The sequence below is a fragment of the Garra rufa genome, chromosome 16, assembly GCF_049309525.1.
Source record: "Garra rufa chromosome 16, GarRuf1.0, whole genome shotgun sequence".
NCBI lineage: Eukaryota > Metazoa > Chordata > Actinopteri > Cypriniformes > Cyprinidae > Garra > Garra rufa.
In genome coordinates this window covers 44,259,371-44,285,710 of record NC_133376.1, presented here as the reverse complement: position 1 = coordinate 44,285,710, position 26,340 = coordinate 44,259,371, and the positions used below count along the sequence as shown (strand labels likewise).

General features: G+C 33.2%; 1 protein-coding gene across 1 annotated transcript in view; it reads right to left on the bottom strand.

The window, feature by feature from the left end:
- LOC141287865 (ATP-binding cassette sub-family C member 5) overlaps window positions 1-26,034 on the bottom strand; it is a 77,688-nt gene extending 51,654 nt beyond the window's left edge. The window contains 7 exon segments of the mRNA XM_073819954.1: window positions 615-762; window positions 3,047-3,220; window positions 4,435-4,668; window positions 9,040-9,187; window positions 16,258-16,413; window positions 22,287-22,464; window positions 25,816-26,034. Coding sequence (XP_073676055.1) covers window positions 615-762; window positions 3,047-3,220; window positions 4,435-4,668; window positions 9,040-9,187; window positions 16,258-16,413; window positions 22,287-22,456 — 1,030 coding nt within the window. The 5' untranslated portion in view covers window positions 22,457-22,464; window positions 25,816-26,034.
- Between the last annotated feature and the right edge of the window lie 306 nt (window positions 26,035-26,340).

Genomic DNA, 26,340 nt, shown 5'->3' with positions numbered 1-26,340 from the left:
CTAATATCACTAAACAAAAAACAGCTGTGGTATCATTCAGGTAACATCATTAAGAATCAAGGGGGTGTAAACTTATGAACAGGGTCATATTTTTTTCCCTAGTAGACTATATGTAAACATCTTTTATGTTAAATATCTTATTTTATATGATCCCTCTTATGATCCTAACTTATTCTGACCTTAACTGTATTTGAAATAGAAATCCTTTGTAACATTATAAATGTCTTTACTGTCGTTTTTCAACAATTTAATACGTCATTGCTGAATAAAATCGAATGGTAGTATAACCGAATCGTTCTTGTTTAACATTCAACAAAGTCAAACCATCCAAAGGCATTATGAAAGAAAGCTAAATGCTTTGTAAGTTAATCTGAAAGCTCAGCGACTCTCAGGACATTTCAGTGACGGAGGACTGAGAAAGGACAGAGCCAAGACAGTGGATTAGGAAACTTGAGATTGTTCCTTTGAATGCAGTGCAAAGCCACCGAGATGATCCTTTGATTTCCATGGAGACTATGACATCTAAGCGCTCAGTCACTATCATTACACGCTCACTTCCTGTTTGGCTGAGTCAGTGCTACTGTTTGAGTGGGTGCACTCGAGAGCTGTCTTACTTTGGATGTTGTTGGCAAACGCAGTCTCCCAGCAGTACATCTTAATGAACTTAATACAGCCCAGGATCTCGTTCATCAGCCGAACGCGCCGGTCCGTAACCGCCACACACCTTTTACGGAAATATGCCGTCAAGCGGGAGGCCAGCATCTGCAGGAAATAATTAAAATGTGAAGAACGACCTGTACAGTCAGACACAAGGCTACAGTGTGTCCTGTCTCAAAGGGAAATCCCCAGAGTAAAACTGGACCATGGCAAGCATTTGTAGTTAAAAGTACATTACATTTAGATTAAGGAACACTATTCACTATTAACACATTGCTTATTTGCAATGCATGCATATTAGTTTTTAGTACTGTTTATTAGTACTTACACTACCAGTCAGTAGTGTATTCTTAAAGAAGTCTCTTCTGCTCACCAAGCCTTCAATTATTTGATCCAAAATACAGCAAAAGCAGTAATATTGCGAAATATTTTTACTATTTAAAATAATTTCTTTCTATGTGCATAAATTTAAAAAAATGTAATTTATTTCTGTCATCCAAGCTAAATTTTCAGCATCATTACCCCAGTCTTCAGTGTCAAATGATTCTTCAGAAATCATTCTAATATGCTGATTGGGTGCTCAAGAAACATTATTTAAAGGATCATGTGACTGGAGTAATGATGCTAAAAATTCAGCTTTGAAATCACAGGGATACATTTCATTTTAAAATATATTTAAATAGAAAACAGTTATTTTAAATAGTAAAACTATTTCAGAATTATACATTTTTGCTCTATAATAATTGCTTTGTTTTTTACTTTAAAAAAAAAAACATTAAAAATTAAAAAAAAAAACTTGCTGTCTAAAAACTTTTGACTGGTAGTGTATAAAGCATATATGTGACCCTGGACCACAAAACCAGTCATAAGGTAAAATTTTACAAAACTGAGATATATACATCATATGAAAGCTGAATAAATAAGCTTTCTATTGATGTATGGTTTGTTAGGATAGGACAATATTTGGCCGAGATACATCTATTTGAAAATCTGGAATCTAAGGGTGCAAAAAAATCAAAATACTGAGAAAATCACCTTTAAAGTTGTCCAAATTAAGTTCTTAACAATGCATATTACTAATCAAAAATTACATTTTGATATATTTACAGTAGGAATTTCACAAAAAATCTTCATGGAACATGATCTTTACTTAATATCCTAATGATTTTTGACATAATAGAAAAATCAATAATTTTGACCCATACTATGTATTTTTGGCTATTGCTACAAATATACCCCAGCGACTTAAGACTGGTTTTGTGGTCCAGGGTCACATATTAATTCATGACTATATTCTAGATCCCTTAATCATACCCAATACCTAAACATAACTACTAAAACAAATAGCTTACTGTCAATAAACAACAAATTAAGAGTTTATTGAGGTAAAACTCTTAATCTAAAATGTTACCAAATGTAAGACTGGTTTTGTGGTCCAGAATCATATTTATACACTATTCTTTCTTATGTTTGTCAAGGCTGCATTTATTTGATCCAAAATACAGAAAATATTGTGAAATATTATTTCAATTTAAAATAATGGTTTTCTATGTGAATATATTTTAAAATGTAATTGATTACTGAGATAAAAAGCTACATTTTCAGCATCATTACTCCAGTCTTTAGTGTCACATGATCCCTTAGAAATCATTCTATTATGCTCATTTATTATCAATGTTGAAAACAGCTGTGCTGATTAAAATTTTGTTGGAACCTGTGATAATTTTTTTTCAGGATTCCTTAATTAATACAAAGTTTAAAAGAACAGCATTTATTTAAAACAGAAATCTTTTGTAGCAATATAAACTACCATTTGAAAGTTTGTGGTCAGTTCATTTTTATTCTTTATTTAATTAACACTTTCATTCATTTTTTTTCAAAAAAAAAAATTATATATATATATATATATATATATATATATATATATATATATATATAATGTGTGGTTTTTTTTATATATTAATAGGGAACACCATTATTTTATTTTAAACTATATATTTCACAATATTATTTTTTTCTGCATTTTTGATTAAGTAAATGCAGCCTTGATGAACATAAGATACTTCTTTCAAAACATTAAAGGTCTTACTGACCCCAACTTTATATTCTATGCAAATCTAAGCTAATTATACATTATTCATGCCAATGATTCAATTCATGCATTTAGATCGTCCTAAAAATCCCATGAATTCTGACATTACTATTAAAACTGAAGTCATATTACAAAACCCAAGTGCATATTTGCACATAAGTGTCTCAGATCAAAATGAAAATGTCAGATTAATTGTCTTTTGAGAAAATGAGAAAGAATGAAAGATTTGGGCCTTTCAACAGCAGTGTTCAACATTCCTTTTAATAACAAAAGGATAAATATATGTGCTTTTCTCACCATGGTGGGATAGAAGATGACAAAAATTGACGATCCCACGAGTGCAGTCGGTCCTAAGAAATAAACGGTGTACAACAGACCCAGAATCCCAACGAGAGGCCCTCCGGCCAGCAGACAGCCCACTGAGACGGCCTCGTACAGCCGCTGTCCATCACTGGAGCAAATGTTTACCAGCTGAAAGAGTAACAGGATGAGTCATCACAACTAAGACATGGCACGCTTAACCCGCATCAGTGCTGGCACAGCGCATTAGCGTCATATAGCACTCAGACCTCACAAACACAAGCCAAACTGGTTTTAAAAGGCCAAAGGGACAGATGAAAAAGTGAGCTTAAACTACGTAAAGAACCCGAACCCTCCCATGAACCCTCTCGGATGATATTTTTTCCTTACGTTTAAGTAAATAAGGCATGACCTAAGAAGCTGTTCTGTCAATATCAACATTTTTAGAGGAAAAGCTTGTTTACAAAGTGTCGCTCTTAATAGTTTAGTATTTATTAGGGCTGTCAAAATGAATGCGTTAATAATGCATTAAAGGGGTCATCGGATGCAAATCTAACTTTTACATGTTGTTTGTTAATGTGTGTTGGCAGTTTGTGTACACAACCATCCTACACTGATAAAAATCCACCCAGTGGTTTTTTTTAATCTTTAAAAGTAATATCGCCTTTTTAAAATCAGCTCATTCTCAGCTTCTTGTCGTTGTGACGAAGCACAGTTGATTGACATGAGCGTCTTACTTTAGACCCGCCCTCGCCGAGCTGAAACAGTCCGAATACGATTGCCATTGTGTGACTCAGGTGCAGAGGAAGACTCTGATTGAGCGATTGAGGTGTTCTGTTGTTGGATGTAATAATGAACATAGCAGCAGTCATTTACTCCCAACATCTGAGCTGCTGAAGATGCAGAGGATAAACGTTACTTTCGGTTTACAAAGGAAAGCACCGATCCTGATCTACATATGCATCTATGTTCATGTGAATCATTTGGGATGCAGGTTCACTCACAGCAGAAGAGAGCATAAGGGTTTTTTATGCATCTTTGCAAATGGCCTTTCTTAATAATGTGCTTGTTGGCAAGTTTCGCCGATAAACGCAGCTAAATGTGGCTGAAGTAAACATTACGTCTCATAATCCCTCAGCAGAGAGGGGCGGGGCAAGCAGAGCTCATTTGCAATTAAAGGGCCCATGGAATAAAATGAGCTGATATTTTGCTGATTTTAACAAGGTAAAAGGGTGTTTTTTTTACACTACTATTGAGAATTTTTAACTAAAGTATATTATAGACTTTCCATTAAGACCCTAAAGAATCATATGAAGAATCAGATGACCCCTTTAAATGATTGACAGCCCAAGTGTTTATTATGGGAGTATTAACACATGGTTCACCTCTCCGCTGCTGATGTCTTTAGTACTGCGAAGTCGCAGGATCTTCTGGAAGGCGAAAGTGAGCGCGGCTCCCCGGAGGCGTGTGGCCGTGCGGTAGTTGACGGCCCACATGAAAGCCAGAGACCAAGAGCGTGTCAGATCCATGAGGAAAATCCCACCGACCAAAGCCAGGCCGTACAGCAGATTCACCTCCGCGCACTGAGAATACTCCAACAGGGATCGGATCAGCAGAGCCTGAGAACAACACGGCACAACAAGATGCTCAGGGAGGAGACAGGTGTACAGAGAGTTTGTAGAGTTTTTGTGTTTTTTATTTGAACAATCATAATTACATGAGGAGGGATTCAGACATCAGCTTTGAGGTTTTATGGTATCAGAACATCTTCTGTTTTGGACAGGGAACATCAAGAGATCAAGTGCTGCTCATAGAAAAACACTGAGTCTTTTTCTTTGACTCAAACTATTCTCATTCTAATTATAATAGGGATCTGGTCCCGGATGCTAATCACACTGTTAGAACTTTGAATTTGATAGAATAAAGAAATAAATACAAAATAATTGAATTGGAACAGGAAAAAAATATTTTTGTTCATCCCTTTTTTTTTATTTAATGACTAATTAATTTGTTAAAATTGATGGCAAAATACATTTATAAAATACATTTTAAATTTAAAAAATGGAATTGGAACTGGAAAAATTAATATCATCCTCACTTTTCAAATAGATTTTATGCCTTTGACCAAATACAATTTTAATTTTTTGGGAATATATATATACACACACACACACACACACACACACACACACACATACACACACACACACACACACACACACACACACACACACACACACACACATACACACACACACACACACACACACACACACACACACACACACACACACACACACACACACACACACACACACACACATATATATATATATATATATATATATATATATATATATATGTCATACTTAATTTTTTTGGAATATTTTATTTAAGTTTTAGAAGTTTAACAGACACAAATGCAAATACAACTGAAAAAGAAAGAAAGAAAAAATATGTCATACTTAATTACTTTTCAGATTTTTCTTATGCCTCTGACCAAATGCATTTTTTATTTTTACTTATTATTTTTTTATTTATTTATTTATGAAAAAAGATTAAACACTTTTATAAAAAAAAAAAAAGAATTGGAACTGGAAAAATGAGTCATCCTCAATCACTTTTTAAATGGTTCTTATGCCTCTGACCAAATACTACTTTTATTTTATTTATTTAATTTAAATAATAACATAAAACTAAAACACTTTTATTCAGTAAGGACCTATTAAATTGATTTAATCATTTAATACCATTACATTTTTTTTTAATTGTTCTTATGCCTCTGACCAAATCTTTTTTCTTTTTTTTTTTTGGAAAAAGATAAACACTTTCATTCAGTATACAATTAAATTGATCTAAAGTGATGATAAAACATTTATATAATACATTTATCTAAAATAAATGCAGTTCTTTCGAACTTATTATTCATCAAAGAATTCTAAAAAACAAAACATATCATGATTTCCACAAAAATATCAAGCAGCAAAAACTCTTTTTAACATTTTAACATTGATAATAATTATAAATGTTTCTTCAGCACCACAACTTTGCCATCAAATAAATAAACAGCATTTTAAAATATATTCAACTAATACAAAAAATTGTCATAATATTTCACAATTGTACTGTTTTTACTTATTTTTGATCAAATGCAGCCTCTGTGAGCACTTGTGACTTATAAAAACATTTACAATTTCTAACTAATCCTAAACTTTTGAATGTTATTTTAAGTAAGCCACAAGAGTCGTAAGGAAATATTTAATTTATGACAAGAAAAGAGCATTAAAATGTACTGCAAATGAAAACGTGAGCTGATGAGACAATGGCTGACCCATGCAACACTAAACAAATCAACGCAAGGAAATAAGTGTGCTATTTTGTAACATGTAATCCCTGATAATGCTATTAAGCGAGAGCTGTCAGGGGCATGTGCGGCCTTGTGTGGGGAAATAAAATTAACAGCTGCGTTCCTAACAGCGTCGCAGTAAGAAACTCCCAGCTACACCAAAATAAATCCCCTCATAGTGCAACTAATAAGATCAAAAATGTGTAGTTTTTTTTTTAGGAGATTTTTTTTCTTAATCCGAACTCTAAATCATTCTTTGTTGAATAAAGATCTAAGCTCATTTGGCAGCAGAAATAAAGCGGCAAGCAATAACATGAATAATATGAATAACAAGCCTCCTGGACCATGGAAAATCCACATGCACGTCACAATCCTGTGGATTAATATTAGTTTGGAGTATGAGGAGGTATGAAAAATCTCTGGTTTATATTGCGATTTTCATTTCGAGCTTGCATGAGCTGCAAATATAATCTCTTGATTGATTCCTTGAGTATTAAACTGTTAATAAATGTGTGCAGGTATGTTTTCCGTGTGAAGCAGGAAAGTGCTGAGCCATCACAGGGTTCATGAACGCTCTTATATTGCCAGCCTACATTCGTTATCATTAACTTCCTGCAATTATTTGTGCACTAGGGCTGGGCAGTTTGGCCAAAATACTGTATTACCACAGCATTTTCTGCCATATCATACGTTTTTTAATATTTATAAAAATTTACATTGTTATACATTGAGAATGAATGTAAAGACAATTAGTTTGTTCAGAGCTAAACTCCAAAAAGCTTACTTTTAATTTAGGGCCCCATGAAATCCGTTTTTTGTTATCTTCTAAATTCTGTTTTCCATTTAATTTTGTACAAATTTATCATTAAAATTGTGTTTAATTAGATTCATTATTACAACTTTAACAAATGAATCAATCTTTTAAAATGTGAACACAATTTAAAATAATGAAAATAATAAAATGAAAACGTAATTTACAACAAAACATTGCATTTTTGCAATGTTGCAAAAAAGATGCTTCAAAACAGCACTGCATAACTACAAATTAATGAAAAATTATGAAAATCTTTACCAATTTGAAATGGTACAATATTATTAGTACAACATTATTAGTAAAATAGTGCAATAGTAATATTTTTTTGTCATAATTTCTTCAAGTTAAACCAGACTTTTATTTTGACAGGTTGTCTTAAAGGTCTTTCAGTTTTATTTTCAGTTTCATTGTGAGTTTGAGAAATAAATGGTGTAAAACAGCTCTGTAAATATGTGCTGGCAAAATGAGTCGGAATTGGCACATTTTCAAAAATGAAGTAATTTTTTTTACATTGTTCATTAAAATTTCTTTCAAAATTATATATGACTTGTTAGAGTTAAATTTATTTTAAAGCCGATAGAGTCAGCAGAGTTAATTTAGAAAAAAACTAATTCAAGTTTTCTGAAGTTTCCAAAGCAAAATCACCAAGCGCAACGTTGCATATTTTCCTCCAATTCATTTCTTAGTAATAATTACTATATTATTAATCACAATATATATTTTTGATTTCATCTTTGTTATTAAGAATAAGAACAAAGATGCAAATAAACAGTAGTTTAATCAAGAACAGCGAGTGATTCCAGTTTTTCTTTTAATGTTTGATTAACATTGAGCCAGATCTATAGTAATGCATTATCTACTGTAATGCATTAATGTTAAACATCACATTTTTCCCAAACCATTAACTAAACATTCATGTAAGACATAACAGTTTATGTTTGACATATTTTGCAATAATGTACTTTATAGGGAGATTGCAAGCTTTCGGAGAGGTCAAAGACGTTAAGATGTCCACGTCAAAAGAAATTTACAAAAGTGATTTTATGCCCATAAAAAGCACATTAAATGTAAGTAAAGTTTCTATTTTTAAGGTTTCAAATACGTTTTTGGAGAACAAAATGTCAAAATTTGGTTGAAATAATGTTACATTGTCATTCAGTGTAACAATATTTATGTAAAAATTCAAACAACATGCTTATTCTGACTTGTACATATCAAAATATATATATAAAAAAGAGAGCATACTAAATATTATTGTGTTTTAAATTAGCAAAAAATTCTTACTGACAAATGGGCAAAACCTAGGATAGTGGCAGATTTAGCTAATTAGTATTTGAGTGACAGTAATTCATCTTTTAATGTCATAAATAGATTTTTGTTGTAAATATGCCTGACCAGACTATTACACTGACTGACATTTTAGTGGGTGTCTTCTATAAATTGGTAAAAAATATGTGATATTTATTTTTTGCTCAGAAAACAAAAAACAAAAATGCAGTTAAATTAAACAGTAAACTTTTTCATATTTCTTTGGAAAAACAACAACAGTTTAAAGCAGTATTACACTTATTGTTTTTATGCTTAAACCCTTTTTTGTTTATGAACAACATAATGCACATGCCATAATTGCTATTTTTAAATTAGTATCCTTTATCCTCTTGGTTCTCATAAGACTGATATTAAGAATGGCATGGAAAGGAAAAAAAACAACTATGTTAACATTCATAAACATTACCCTTTTTTATGGTGAACTACCAGTGAAGGGGAAGCAGGTCAAAGGTCAGCATACAACCAGACAGTTATGACAGAAAGAAAATGATGTCAACTTACAGGTCCAACAAATCCAGCCACCATTGTGATGAGCAAGGAGAAGATGGCCACCAGCATACGGGTCTGACAGAACCTCCAGAAAACCCGCGACAGAGATGCGCCGTCCTTCCCCCGCCGCTTCAGCTCCTCGTGCCACAGCCACTCCAGTCTGAATGATGCATTAGTAAAAGACAATGTGTGTTATAAACTACAGAACATGGAAAATGCACAGACTGCTGTTGTAACATGAATAACATGCATGCTTTAATTGAATCCTTTTTAAAAACTGGAGTTTCAATGACTGCATTCAAGGACTATTGATATGAGTCTTTTTCAAATACATGTTAAAGTCTAAATTAAAGTGGCATTAAAGGAACACTCACTCTATTGAATTCTAAATGCATGTTATAGAACTTTAGAGAATTAGATTTTTTGTCAAATTTTTTTCTTTTCTGATATTGTAATGATTAATCATAATGTCATAACTAGATCTTGCACTCAAAAGTATGCACTCAAATCACATGTTGAAAATAGTAGTCAGTAATGCAATCAAGATTACTCATTTTAGGTAATGTATTCTGACTTCTTTTAAGATTAATTTTGATTCGATTTAAATGGCATTACTGTTATAAAAATAATTTTAATCATGTAATCCATAGAAAAAGTAACTGTAATCTGATTATGAGCATTTAAACATTTTATATGATGTAATTACAAGTACACAGTTTCTTGAAATCTGATTAAGTAATCCTGATTGCATGTAATCAGCTACTAGTTAGGCCTATTACCCAGCACTGCTCACGTTTATCTGCCTCCACTTCTGGGTGAAACACCAACATCAAAACATCCATTCATTGCCACTTTAGGAAATTAAATTACTAAATTGTCTAAAACGCAAAATTAAATGTAAAATATCACAATTACATCAGGAAAAAAGCTTCTGTCACTTTATCAGACAACTCTCTGCCATGCTTGATTCTGATTGGCCAATAGCAGCATTCTGTGCTTAAAATCTTTGAATAATTATGCTCAAGTCTATAAGTTATTGATGTTCCTGGCAAACAATTTCCTACATAGCTGTCCATTGTTTCTTTCTTCTCACATAACAAAATGATAATTTTTCTTTTCATTTATAAAAACCTGCAGAATTGGGACATAAACAAACATAAACTTGCAAATCTGGCTTTTTTTCTCGAAATTGCATGATATAAACTTGCAATTGTTAGTTATAATGTCAGAATTACGAGACATAAACTTCAAAACCTGACTTTTTTCTCAAAATTGCATAATAAAAACTCACAATTGCAGGTTATAAAGTCAGAATTGTGAGAAATAAATGCGCAAACCTGACTTTTTTCTCAGAATTGTGTGATATAAACTCACAATTGCGAGCTATAAAATCAGAATTGTGAGACATAAACTTGCAAATATGATTTTTTTTCTCAGTATTGTGTGATATAAACTTGCAATTGTGAGTTATATGCAAGTTTACATCATGTAATTCTGAGGAAAAAGTCAGATTTGCGAGTTTATCTCCTAAATCTGACTTTTTTCTCAGAATTGAGTGAGACATAAACTTACAAGTCTAACTTTTTTCTCAGAATTGTGTGATATAAACTCACAATTGTGAGCTATAAAATCAGAATTGTGAGACATAAACTTGCAAATATGATTTTTTTTCTCAGTATTGTGTGATATAAACTTGCAATTGTGAGTTATTTGCAAGTTTACATGTAATTCTGAGGAAAAAGTCAGATTTGTGAGTTTGTCTCCTAAATCTGACTTTTTTTCTCAGAATTGCGTAATATAAACTCAAGTTATAAAGTCAGAATTGTGAGACAAACTTGCAAAATCTGACTTTTTCCTTAGAATTGCGTAATATAAACTTGCAATTGTGTTTTTCTTTTCAGAATTGTGAAATATAAACTTACAAGTCTAACTTTTTTCTCAGAACTGTGTGATATAAACTCGCAAACCTGACCCTTTTCTCAAAATTTTGTGATATAAACTCACAATTGCAAGTTATTTGCAAGTTTATATCATGAAATTCTGAGAAAAAATGCAAGATTTGCGAGTTTATGTCTCACAAATCTGACTTATATATAAACTTGTAATTGCAAGTTATAATGTCAGAATTGCGAGACGTAAACACGCAAATCTCACTTTTTTCTCAGAACTGCTTGATATAAACTTGCAATTACGAGTTATAAAGTCAGAATTGAGACAAAAACTCTCAAATCTGTCTTTTTCTCAGAATTGCATGATATAAACTCACAATTCTGTTTTTTCAATCGAATTGCATAATTTAAACTTGCAATTGCATGATATAAACTCACAATTCTGTTTTTTCAATCGAATTGCATGATTTAAACTTGCAATTGCATGATATAAACTCACAATTCTGTTTTTTCAATCGAATTGCATAATTTAAACTTGCAATTGCATGATATAAACTCACAATTCTGTTTTTTCAATCGAATTGCATAATTTAAACTTGCAATTGCATGATATAAACTCACAATTCTGTTTTTTCAATCGAATTGCATGATTTAAACTTGCAATTGCATGATATAAACTCACAATTCTGTTTTTTCAATCGAATTGCATAATTTAAACTTGCAATTGCATGATATAAACTCACAATTCTGTTTTTTCAATCGAATTGCATGATTTAAACTTGCAATTGCATGATATAAACTCACAATTCTGTTTTTTCAATCGAATTGCATAATTTAAACTTGCAATTGCATGATATAAACTCACAATTCTGTTTTTTCAATCGAATTGCATAATTTAAACTTGCAATTGCATGATATAAACTCACAATTCTGTTTTTTCAATCGAATTGCATAATTTAAACTTGCAATTGCATGATATAAACTCACAATTCTGTTTTTTCATTCGAATTGCATGATTTAAACTTGCAATTGCGTGATTTAAACTCACAATTGTGAGTTATTTGCACGTTTATATCATGCAATTCTGAGAAAAAAAGTCAGATTTGCGAGTTTATGTCTCACAAATCTGACTGCTTGATATAAACTTGCAGTTGCAAGTTATGTCAGAATTGTGTGATATAAACACGCAAATCTGACTTTTTTCTCAGAATTGTGATATAAACTCGCAAATCTGACTTTTTCTCAGAATTGCTTGATATTAACTTGCAATTGCAAGTTATAATGTCAGAATTGTGACGTAAACTCGCAAAATCTGACTTTTTTTTCTCAGAATTGTGATATAAACTCACAAATCTGACTTTTTCTCAGAATTGCTTGATATTAACTTGCAATTGCAAGTTATAATGTCAGAATTGTGACGTAAACTCGCAAAATCTGACTTTTTTTCTCAGAATTGCTTGATATATACTTGCAATTGCGAGTTATAAAGTCAGAATTGACTTTTTTCAAATCTGACTTTTTTCTCAGAATTGTGTGATATAAACTCACAAATCTGACTTTTTCTCAGAATTGCATGATATAAACTCACAATTCTGTTTTTTCATTCGAATTGCATGATTTAAACTTGCAATTGCGTGATATAAACTCACAATTGTGAGTTATTTGCACGTTTATATCATGCAATTCTGAGAAAAAAAGTCAGATTTGTGAGTTTATGTCTCACAAATCTGACTTTTTCTCAGAATTGCTTGATATAAACTTGCAATTGCAAGTTATGTCAGAATTGTGTGATATAAACACGCAAATCTGACTTTTTTCTCAGAATTGTGATATAAACTCGCAAATCTGACTTTTTCTCAGAATTGCTTGATATTAACTTGCAATTGCGAGTTATAAAGTCAGAATTGTGAGACAAAAACTCTCAAATCTGGCTTTTTCTCAGAATTGCATGATATAAACTCGCAATTGCGTGATTTAAACTCACAATTGTGAGTTATTTGCACGTTTATATCATGCAATTCTGGGGAAAAAAAAGTCAGATTTGCGAGTTTATGTCTCACAAATCTGACTTTTTCTCAGAATTGCTTGATATAAACTTGCAATTGCAAGTTATGTCAGAATTGCGAGACATAAACTCGCAAATCTGACTTTTGTCTCAGAATCGTGTGATATAAACTTATAATTCCTGGCAAGCAATTTTCTATTTTCTGTTTTTTTTTTTTTTCTCACATAACAAAATGACTTAAAATCATATTTTAAGTCATTTATAAAACACTTCATAATAATACAAGATTCTTCTGTTCCTTGTTAGGTCCTGCTTTTTGGGGGATAATGTCAAATTGACTGGATATATCCCCTGACCTCATATCTAAATTAATAAATTTGGGTTTTTATTTGATACACAGCACTTCATATATGTCCAATCTTTTGGTAGCTTGTTTTGGGTACACGTTTAAAAGTCACGTTTTGATAATGTTCAATTTCTCATAAATACTGTAATGCAAAATCTTGAAACATTCAAGGAAAGCCTCACTAAAAAGATCAAAATCCACCCTCAGAATAAAGAATCAATCAGAAGGACCAAGGTTTTGACCCATGCCAAAGATCCACATAAAAAAAAAAAAAAAATCAACTCACAGCTTTAATCTCTCACAAGGATACAACACTTGAACTTGATCTTATTTTATTTATATTTTAAAAGAACTTTCAGCAGCCTTCTGTTTTGACGATAACACTTTACGTAACTGTCCCAGACCCCGTAAAATATCCACCCGGCTGCACAGCCCACACAAACAAGTACACAGGAGTCCCGGCTATCTCTGACATAAATCCAGTAACGGGAGACATGGACCCTGAGGTCAAACACTGAAAACTGACACCGCTTCTTACAGAGCTGCTGAGGCATAGCTGTCAGGCCATACAGGAGCCTGTATTTAACACTTGATCATTGATCTTGCAACAAAAGAAAGCACAGCCAAAGTCTGATCCAATTCATTCATCCAATATGGGCTAATCTCAGATGTGTGATTAGAATGGGCAGTTACAGATTATAGGTGTCTTTCCATGTTCCCGTGTCCTCGAGAAACCCTTTGAGCCCCGTCAACGAGCCAGCTTAGTCGAGAGGGACACGGGCTGAGATCTGACGCGTTAATGACATAACCGTCCTGCAGGAAAGGTGCAGACTAACTCTCTCTCTGATGTCTAATCCTTGCTATGAATAACACCCACCTGCCATAACTCTCTGGGCTGTGTGAGCGTGGGAGGTGAGCATCTATCATTCCCCACCGTGACTCCAGGGATTCCCACACCAAGCCTTGTTATCAAGGCCTCAACTGTGTGAGACCTTGGCTCAGGAGGTGTTTTCTAATAGTTCTGTTTGTTCACAGTTCAGCATTGGCACATACGAGAGATGTCTAATATATGTGAGCCTGGACCACAAAACCAGTCTTAAGTCGCTGGGGTATATTTGTAGCAATAGCCAAAAATACATGGTATGGGTCAAAATGACTGTTTTTTCTTTTATGCCAAAAATCATTAGGAAATTAAGTAAAGATCATGTTTCATTAAGATTTTTTGTAAAATTCCTATTGTAAATATATCAAAATGTAATTTCTGATTAGTTATATGCATTGTTAAGAGCTTAATTTGGACAACTTTAAAGGTGATTTTCTCAGTATTTTGATTTTTTTTTGCACCCTCAGATTCCAGATTTTCAAATAGATGTATCTCGGCCAAATATTGTCCTATCCTAACAAACCATACATCAATAGAAAGCTTATTTATTGAGCTTTCATATGATGTATACATCTCAGTTTTGTAAAATTTTACCTTATGACTGGTTTTGTGGTCCAGGGTCACATATATATATATATATATATATATATATATATATATATATATATATATATATATATATACACATTTTTATATACTTTTTTATTTTAATTTGCCAATCGGCGTGCTGACACAGAATGAGCAATTGCGAGTTTATATCTCACAACCACACAAAAAAAGTCAGAACTGCAAGTTATAAATACAGAATTATGAGACATAAACTCGTAAATCTGACATTTTCCAAGAATTGCGTAATATAAACTCAAATTTGCCTTTTTTTTTCAGAATTGCATGATACAAACTCGTAATTGCGAGTTATAAAGTCAGAATTGCAAGGCATAAACTCGCAAATCTGACATTTTTCTCAGAAGTGCGTCATATAAACTCAAATTTGACTTTTTTTTCTCAGAATTGCATGATGTAAACATGAGTTATGACAGAATTGTGATAAACTTGCAGATCTGACTTTTTTCTCAGAATTGCGTGATATAAACACAATTGTGAGTTATGTCAGAATTACAAGACATAAACTCGCAAATCTGATATTTTTCTCAGAATTGCAATATAAACTCACATTTTACTTTATTCTCAGAATTGCATGATATAAACTCGCAATTGTGAGTTATAAAGTCAGAATTAGAAGACATAAACTCGCAAATCGGACTTTTTCTCAGAATTGCGTGAAATAAACTTGCAATTGCGAGTTATAAAGTCAGAATTGGAAGACATAAACTCTCAAATATGACGTTTTTCTCAGAATTGCAATATAAACCCACAAATTTGACTTTTTTTTTCTCGGAATTGCATGATACCAACTCGCAATTGTGAGTTATAAAGTCAGATTTGCAAGGCATAAACTCGCAAATCTGACATTTTTCTCAGAAGCGCGTCATATAAACTCAAATTTGACTTTTTTCTCAGAACTGCGTGATATTAACTCGCAATTGCGAGTTATAAAGTCAGGATTGCAAGACATAAACTCTCAAATTTTACTTTTTTCTCGGAATTGCGTGATGTAAACACAAGTTATGTCAGAATTGCGTGATATACAACTTGCAGTTGCTAGTTATAAAGCCAGAATTGCAAGTTTTTGTAAATATTCAAAATATATTTCGATATATATCTCACAATTCTGACTTTACAATTGTTAGTTAATATCTCACAATTTTGTGGAAAAACAAAAAACGAGATAACCTTTTTTTTTCCTTTTTATTCAGTGGCGGAAACAGGCTTCCATACCATGTCGATTAGCAGCATTGAATTATAAATTTACTTTATTATTGTGAAAATACCCAAGTTTGCCTGAAGAACACAGATAAACCCTATAGTGTCACGTTTAATCAGTTCAGGCATTTCTATATTCTTTTTATTCAGTTACAGCGATAGCAGGATGCCTTTGTTCATATTAGGAACGTCATTACTTCTGTGATGCATGTGTGGGTTTCATTCAGACAAACACAACTAGACAGCAGACAAACGGATCAGAGGTTCTGCCCCAGTAGCTCACCTTTGGCAGTTTGTTTCTGAGGCCTCGTGGCAAGACAGACCCCACACATCTTCCATCTTGAGAGAGGCCTCTTTGTGGGCCTTCCATGACAGAGGGGACAGCCATTGCAGGGTCATGAAGGAGAAAAACCCTGCATTGTCCACCGGGTGCTGATGTCTGGGGGTGAAAATGGAAGAGTTTGGCTCGCATCAGTCATCTAGGCGCTATGTGCTATGTCTGAGAACGGCATGACCTTGAACGTGAGAGACAATCTTTACTCGCTGCGGCCAAACAGAAGATGAATCACACGTTCGTGTTTGAACAGCAGTTTGCACGTCCCTCTCAGAACTCTTACGAAGCAGTGAAAAACTTCAGTGGCTCTTTATCGGGCAGCATGTTAAAAACTGAGCCGTCTGTGAGAAAAGGATAAGAGCGCTCTTATCAGGATCTCATTGACTGTCACTTGAGTCCAAATGGCAACGTAGCAAACATATCCTAGGGCCTGTTTCACACCTCGCACAAAAGTATTTCAGTGCCTATGTTTATTTTAGCCCCATATTAACAGGTTTCACACTGTCTGCGTAGGCATAAGTTAAGTTTTTCCACATTGACTCAAGCAGAAAAAATTGAAAATACTTTATTTCTCACAATTGTGAGTTTATATCTCACACCACTGAGAAAAAGTTAGAATTGCGAGACATAAATTTGCAAATATGACTTTTTTGTTAGAATTGCATGGATATAAAACTGCAATTACGAGTTATAAAGTTAAAATTAAGACATAAACTTGCAAATCAGACCCTTTTCTTAGAATTGGGAGACATAAATTCACAAATTTGACTGATTGGATGGATATAAATCCAGAATTGTGAGTTATAATTTCAAAATTTCAAGACATAAACAAGCACTTCTGAGAAATAAAGCTGCAATTCTGGGAAATAATTCTGATTTTTAGACAACTTTTTTTCTCAGAATTGTGAGTTTATACCTTGCAATTATGACTTTATAACACACAATTGTGAACTTTTAAGTCAGAATTGTGAAATATAAACTCGGAATTGTGAGATAAGCATTTGTGAGTAAAAATTTCAGAATTGCAAGTTTTTATCTTGCAGTTCTATCTTTATTTCTTGCAATTGTAAGTTTATATCTCACACCTCTGAGAAAAAGTCAGAATTGCGAGACATAAACTTGCAAATCTGACTTTTTTGTCGGAATTGCATGGAGATAAAAGCCAATTACGAGTTATAAAGTAAAAATTAAGACATAAACTTGCAAATCAGACCCTTTTCTTAGAATTGCAAGACATAAACGCACAAATCTGACTGATTGCATGGATATAAATTCAGAATTGTGAGTTATCATTTCAAAATTGCGAGACATAAACAAGCACTTCTGAGAAATAAAGCTGCAATTCTGGGAAATAATTCAGATTTTTTTAGACAACTTTTTTTCCTCAGAATGGTGAGTTTATATCTCACAATTCTGACTTCATAACACACTGTAAAATATTAAGTCAGAATTGTGAAATATAAACTTGCAGTTGTGGAAAAAAAAACTCTGAATTGTGAGATACACATTTGTGAGTAAAAAATTCAGAATTGCAAGTTTTTATCTTGCAGTTCTATCTTTATTTCTTGCAATTGTATGTTTATATCTCACACCTCTGAGAAAAAGTCAGAATTGCGAGACATAAACTTGCAAATCTTTTGTCAGAATTACATGGATATAAAACCACAATTGCGAGTTATAAGGTCAAAATTAAGACATAAATTTGCAAATCAGACCCTTTTCTTAAAATTGCGAGACATAAACTCACAAATCTGACTGATTGCACAAATATAAATCCAGAATTGTGAGTTATAATTTCAAAATTGCGAGACATAAAACAAGCAATTCTGAGAAATAATTCAGATTTTTTAGACAACTTTTTTTTTTCTCAGAATTGTGAGTTTATATCTCGCAATTCTGACTTTGTAACACACAAATGCGAACTATTAAGTCAGAATTGTGAAATATAAACTCGCAGTTGTGAGAAAAAAACTCGGAATTGTGAGATACAAACTCACATTTGTAAGTAAAAATTTCAGAATTGCGAGTTTTTATCTCGCAGTTCTGACTTTATTTCTCTCAGTTTGTAATTTATGTGTATCTCTCACATAAATTCGCAAATCTGACTTTGTTCTCAGAATTACATGGATATAAAACCACAATTGTGAGTTATAAGGTCAAAATTAAGACATAAACTTGCAAATCGGACCCTCTATAAATTTAAATTTAGACTATAAATTTATTTCAACACAAGCTTTTATAGAAATATAGACTTATATGAAGCAACTAGCAACAGCTAGTAACTATTAAAAATGACAAATATCACATTGAATGTGGGTTAAATGTGCAGTGATGCACACTGACTATAAGTACTGATTCAGATGATACTCAGCTCATACTGTAGTTTCATTTTGAGGTTAGGGTTAGATCAACTATTATTCAGAAATGACTTTATTTTCTTTAATGAGACACTGTGAAAGCACAACACGTGTCTACTGTTGCTTATGCTGTTTGAAATATTCAAGTGCAAATTACAAGCCATTTAATTGTCCTTAAAGAAAGAGGTCATTCTATTTTCCTGTCGATAATTCAGCTGAGAATACCGATTTCACCCATAAACGTAAAAATATCTATTAAAATATTGTTGAATGTGAAAATCGTTCTGTGGCGTAACTGTCGTTATGAATTAAGAAACGAACAGTGGCAAGTGATTTTTTAATCATAAAACAAGCTTTATGTATTTGTGCATATGGGAGTCTAACTGTGTCACAGTCAATTAATACCTTCTCTTGCAGTTTGACATGCTGTACACCAGCAATAACTATTTTAAACATCATTTGCTAATTCCACATTGAACTAAGCAGAAAAAGCTGAAAATACACTATATATTTATTTCAACCAAAGTTTTTACAATATAGACTTATATGAAGCAACTAGCAACAACTAGTCATTGTTAAAAATGACAAATATCATGTTTAATGCGGGTTAAACGTGCAGTGATGCACACAGACTATTTATATTTAATTAAGTACTGATTCAGATGATACTCAGCTCATACTGTTGTTTCATTGTGAGGTTTGGGTTAGATCAACTATTATTCAGAAATGACTTTATTTTCTGTGTGAAAAGTGCAACACGTGTCTACAGTTGCTTATGTGGTTTGAAATATTCAAGTGCAGGTTAGAAGCAATTTTATTGTCCTATTTTTTATTTATTTTTTGTCAGATAATTCAGCTGAGAACACAGACTTTACCCAAAAACATAAAAATATCTACTAAAATATTGTCGAATGTGAAAATCGTCGACTGTCATTAAGAATTAAGAAATACAAAAATGCAAATTATTTTTTAAGCATTAATAATCATGAACAAGCTTTATGTATTTGTGCATATGGGAGTCTAACTGTGTCAAAGTCAATTAATACCTTGTCCTGCAGTGTGACATGCTGCACACCAGCAAGAGCTATTTTAAACATCATTTGCTAATTCTTTTATAATTATTACGCATGCAGTGCTTATGAGCTCAAATTAATTGAGAGACATGCTGGAAGATTTAGACTTGAAACAAGTTCATTTTTCACACATTTAAATAAACAAGTGAGGGGAAAATAGTGGTGTACGATATGACGATTTTTGATCATGGACAATTAAAAGTGTGCACTAAAGGTCTGTCAAACATGCTATTTTTCATGTCTGATTCGCTAATACTGTCAAAGCACACAAGGATTACATATAAACACAGTTGGTTATGTCTAAAGTGAAAGGTTTCATGTTCAACATGTTTTATGTTTAAAAACACTCAAGAGTGAGTAAATGATGACAGAATTGTCATTTTTGGGTGATGGTAGGCTAATAAAACAAATCACAAAGACAAATCACTCACTGCTCTTGACTGAAGAACTTTAATATAGTTGCTTTAATAAAAGTCAATGTATGATTTATGTATATAGTGTTTTATTTTTGCATTTGTTAATACAATTTCTTGAAATGCTACTGATAAATACACCTACTGTACCTGAAAATTAAAACACTGTTTGTTTTATTTGTATATTGTGTGTATTTGTAACATGTAGCCTATCTTTGTTCTTACTTTTTAATAACAAAGAGAAAATAATGACAAAGATATTTATCTGCCATTCTTTTTATTTTATATTTTGTTACCTTGTAAGGCTTTAATTTTAAAATAGAGAAATTATTTTGGCTGTACTGCTCAGACAACTTGTAAAAAAGTAAAACCAACATGACAAAGAATCGTGATAAAATCGTGAATCGTGGTATTTCTGAAAAAAATCGTGATATGATTTGTGATATGCCAACCCCCTAACCCATAAACATAAAAATATCTATTAAAATATTCGCAAATATGAAAATCGTTCTGTGGCGTAACTGTCATTATGAATTACAAAATACAAAAATGCATCAAAATAAACAGTGAAACCTGGCATGTAATTCTTTCACATTTTAAGCATTAATAATCATAAAACAAGCTTTGCATTTGTGCATATGGGAGTCTAACTGTGTCAAAGTTAATTAATACCTTGTCCTGCAGTGTGACATGCTGCACACCAGCACAGTGTTGTTTTTGACAACCATCTTAGATTTAGTCTTAGTCTTAGTCTTTTGGACTAAAATGCTTCTTAGTTTTAGTCAAATTTTAGTCACTTCTATATGTGATAGTTTTAGTCCAATTTTAGTCGACGAAAAGTCAAAAAGGTTTTAGTCTAGTTTTAGTCGACGAAAAGTCAAAAAGGTTTTAGTCTAGTTTTAGTCGACGAAAAGTCAAAAAGGTTTTAGTCTAGTTTTAGTCGACGAAAAGTCAAAAAGGTTTTAGTCTAGTTTTAGTCGACGAAAAGTCAAAAAGGTTTTAGTCTAGTTTTAGTCGACGAAAAGTCAAAAAGGTTTTAGTCTAGTTTTAGTCGACGAAAAGTCAAAAAGGTTTTAGTCTAGTTTTAGTCGACGAAAAGTCAAAAAGGTTTTAGTCTAGTTTTAGTCGACGAAAAGTCAAAAAGGTTTTAGTCTAGTTTTAGTCGACGAAAAGTCAAAAAGGTTTTAGTCTAGTTTTAGTCGACGAAAAGTCAAAAAGGTTTTAGTCTAGTTTTAGTCGACGAAAAGTCAAAAAGGTTTTAGTCTAGTTTTAGTCGACGAAAAGTCAAAAAGGTTTTAGTCCAATTTTAGTCGACGAAAAGTCAAAAAGGTTTTAGTCTAGTTTTAGTCGACGAAAAGTCAAAAAGGTTTTAGTCTAGTTTTAGTCGACGAAAAGTCAAAAAGGTTTTAGTCTAGTTTTAGTCGACGAAAAGTCAAAAAGGTTTTAGTCTAGTTTTAGTCAAAAAAAAGGGAAAAAAGTAGTCTTTTAACAAATTAATGTAGGTCAGTAAGTATTTTGCTGTTGGGTAGTGTCACTTATAAGTTCTGAAAATAGCAGATCTATAGTTCAACACAATGTGAGCTTCCGGATCGACTATTTTCACCAATAATTACAATAATGAAGGAATGTTTTAGAACATAAAAGACAAAAAAGGATGGAATGCTAAAACGGCTTGCCATACTAGTATAGCAAAGAGTATTTAATGCTAAAACAGCTTGCCATAGCGTCAGATACTTTTTAAGTTTTAACTGGCATGCACAATAAGCGGAAATGTCATGCATTTTAAACGTCTGACGGACCACCCACTAACATTTTTCGTCTATTCTCGTCTCGTCAACAAAAACTCACACACGTCTCGTCATGTTTTAGTCATCAACGAGCCAGTTTTATCTCGTCATCGTCTCGTTATCGTCATGAAAAAAAGTGGCGTCAACGAAATGATTTCGTCATCGTCATCGTTGACGAAAACAACACTGCACCAGCAAGAGCTATTTTAAACAGCATTTGCTAATTCTTTTAGAATTATTACACATGCAGTGTTTATGAGCTCAAAATAATTGAGAGACATGCTGGAATATTTAGACTTTTCACACATTGAAATAAAAAAATAAGTAAAAATATCCAGAAGAACTTACTTGTGTGTGATCCGAAATGGCTTGAGTATCTGTAAGCTATGCCGATATCTGCCTCGTCTTTTTGTTTCGGTGCCCAATTCCACCTCATCATCTGGGTCTGGAAGACTCTGTGGAGGGGACAGCGTCAAACCCTCCACCTGTCCTACGGCCTCCAAGGCATCTGAGAACATACCTGTCTCTAATAAACAAACAATGAGGAAAATCACTCAACAGCACTGCACCAGCTACAAAGTACTATCAGACACTTGGGATAAGCTCACGCTTAAGACAAGCAGGACTGGGAATGTCTGAATCTGCTGACTAATATCAGTGCAGTGACACAAACCTTCCTCAGCCGTGTGGCTTCGGCAAACTTAAAGTGTTTATCTATTTAAAGACGCCTGTGGGTGGCCTCAAGGGCTGCTGGATACTGAGACGGAGGATATTCGAGCTCGCTGTGTGTGTGTTGACCCTGTCACTGATCCATCTGTGGCATAAGACACGAAAAGGTAAATCCAGCAACACTGGGACTCTCTGTATCTGCTCGGTGTACGTCAGCGACGACCGCCAGATAATGAAAGATAAGCACATAGTTTCTTTATTTGCACTCTATACAAGAAAGAGGCTGTGTTTGATACAAATCACTAATGCAATCGTACGAATGTAAACAATGAGCATTTTGAAATTTAAAAGGGATAATTCACACAGAGATGAGCATTACTCGTGTCATTCCAAACCTGTATGACTTTGTTTTTAGAATTTAAGAAATTAATCTTGCTATTCGTGCAATTATAATGAACAGCGATTAAGGCTTTCGGGGATCATGGTAGCATCACACAACGTTCATGTGATTTGTGTGCTGTATTTCAGCACTTCTAAAAGATTGATTTTTGCGAGAAACACATTGAAATTGAGGTCATTATTCACTGAAAATCCACTTTAGCTCTCCTTGGCGTATTTATGATACTCCAATACAGACCCTTTTTGTTGATCAGGTCTATACAGTTTAGGTCAAAAGTTTACAAACACCTCGCGGACTCTACAAAATGTTAATTATTTGACTAAAATGCATGTTATTGTTTATTTAGTACTGACCTGAACGAGATATTTCACATAAAAGATGTTTACATCTAGTCCTGAACAGTTAAAACTGTCTACTGTTTATTAGATAAATACGTTAGGTCCCACACATTATTGTGTATTTGAACCCTTTCCAACAATGACTGTCTGATTTTGAGATCCATCTTTTTACACTGAGGACAACTGAGGGACTCATGAAAGAAAAAACGGGTGAAAACTTTTGAGTAAATTTAACTTTTTTGTCTTCTGGGAAACTATCTTCCATAGCCTCTGAAGGGCAGTACTAAATAAAAAAATATGATATTTAGGCAATATAAGAAAAATTTACACATCTCCATTATGTTCAAAAGTTTTCACCCCCTGTTCATAATGCATGTTTTTTTTTTTGTTCCTTTCTGAAGCATTCTGTAATAGTTGCATATGAGTCCCTCAGTTGTCCTCAGTGTGAAAAGATGGATCTCAAAATCATACAGTCATTGTTGGAAAGGGTTCAAATACACAAAAATGCTGGAAAAACAAAGAATTTGTGGAACAGCAGCAGGCAGTTTAACTGTTCAAAACAAGGGACTTATGAACAACTATTACTAAACAAAAAACAGCTGTGGATCATTCAGCTAACAACACAGTATTGAAAATCAAGCGTATGTAAACTTTTGAACAGGGTCATTTTTATAAACCCAACTATTATTTTCTCTTGTGGATTATATGTAAACATCTTTCACGTGAAATATCTTCTTCAGGCCAGTACTAAATAAACAACAACATGCATTTTGTACGATCCCTCGTATTTTGCTAAAATAATTAACATTTTGCAGATTCTAAAAGGGGGGTGTAAACTTTTGCCCTCAACTGTTTTCTAAACTGATGAAGAAAAAACAAACCCAGTGTTGATTTGGCATCAGTACAGGCAGATAATCAAAAACTACTGAGCAATCCTTAATACAGCTCACGCAAACAGTCTTAATGTTTCATTGGTGAATCACATTAATCCGGTTCTAATGACTAAATCATCTAATGTTAGTCAGATTTCGACAACATTTTTATTTTTAGCTAGCACCCCATAGATGACCCTGTTTAACATAAACACACAAAAAATGTAAGCAGTTTTGGGGCTTATATAAGGTGTGCCATTCATGTTTTCTTCCCCAGCTTAAGTTTCAGACTACTATGAATATTTATCCATTTGCATACCATTGAAAAGAAAAAAACAAAGCCAAAATAAATCCTGTACTACTGTTGTGGGTTGATAAGTGTCTGCTAAATGGCCTTTAATTTTAATTATTACATCATTTGTTGTTTTTTTGGGTCCCACTTTACATTAGTTGGCGTTAACTACTATGTACGTACATTTAAATTAATCATTTGGTACAATGTACTTACTGTGTACATACATGTGTATTTATATTTGTTAAAAACCTATATTACATTTGTAATTAATGTAATTACCACTGTTGACCTATCCCTTACACCCTTACCCACCCTTAAACCTACCCATAACACCAAACCTGTCTCTTAATAGAAGCAAAAGTGTTTTGCAATGCAATATGACCACATTAAGTACATGTAAGTACATATTAGTTAAAGCCACCTAATATAAAGTGTGACCATTTTTTGCATTACACCTGCTCACTTTTCCAATCTTGACTCTGTCTATTGTCCTGTTCCCTATCCAGGCAAGTAGAACTGTGTGTTCCCTGCCATTTCTGGAGATGTTCTCCTTTGGGATCCTTTGATAGATTATTAGAACTACTTTTATCTCAATTAAGTAAGTAAAATGTGAACATAAATATTCAACACAAAACTGCCTCAAAGTTTATAAAAACAAACAAAGTTGGATTGTTTAAAAGGTCACTTACATTTCAAACACAAAACGTTGGGAACCCTTTTCAACAATGACTGTATGATTTTGAGATCCATCTTTTTACTCTGAGGACAACTGAGGGACTCATATGCAACTATTACAGAAGGTTCAAACACTCACTGATGCTCCAGAAAGAAAAAAACATCCATTAAGAGCTGGGGGTGAAAACTTTTGAATTTAAAGATCAGGGTAAATGTAACTTTTTTTGTCTTCTGGGAAACATGTTACTGTCCTCCATAGCCTCTCAAGGGCAGTACTAAATGAAAAAAATATGATATCTCCATTCTGTTCAAAAGTTTTCACCCCCTGTTCATAATGCACGTTTTTTTGGTTCATCATTCATTTTTATATACCCAACTATTGTCTTTGCTCTCTCTATGGTCCTGTTCCCTATCTAGGCAAGTAGAACTGTGAGTTCCCTGCCATTTCTGGTGATGTTCTCCTTTGGGATCCTTTGATGGATTATTAGAACTACTTTAATCTCAATTAAGTAAGTAAAATGTGAACATAAATATTGACCTTTCTACTATTCAATGTGTAAAAGCAACACAAAACTGCCTCAAAGTTTATAAAAACAAACAAAGTTGGATTGTTTAAAAGGTCACTTACATTTCAAAATTTCAAAGGGATTTTCACCCTTTCCTTTTCAGCTTCAGGATATCCTCGCAGGTTATAAATGATTTATTCAGAAAGCCAACGCTCTCTGGGTCCTTTGTTGCACATGACACATATTCTTCCCGCAAAAGAAGTTAAACAGCATGTGCTCTGATCCCGTGTAAAAGTTTCACAGCGTTAAAAAAAAGCGCAGTGGAGAGTTTGACGCACCGCTAGAACAGGAGCTACGTTTTGAAACGTGCCACAGCACAGCTGACGGAATTCCCTAAATGCATCCTGCGTCACGCCTGAGCAGCCAATCACAGATTTGCTTGGTCGTCGCTACGGTAACCGGACCTGAGGGGGAAGGAAAAGGCACGTGGTGATCTTTGCAACAACGCCAGACAGATTACCAGACTATTTTGGGCCGGTCCGGTCATCTGAAGAGCATGGCTACTTATGGGATAAGAGTAGTCTGACAAGAAACACTTATTTAATTATTATTTTTAATAGTAGGCCTAGCTGTTGCGGAACTCGTAT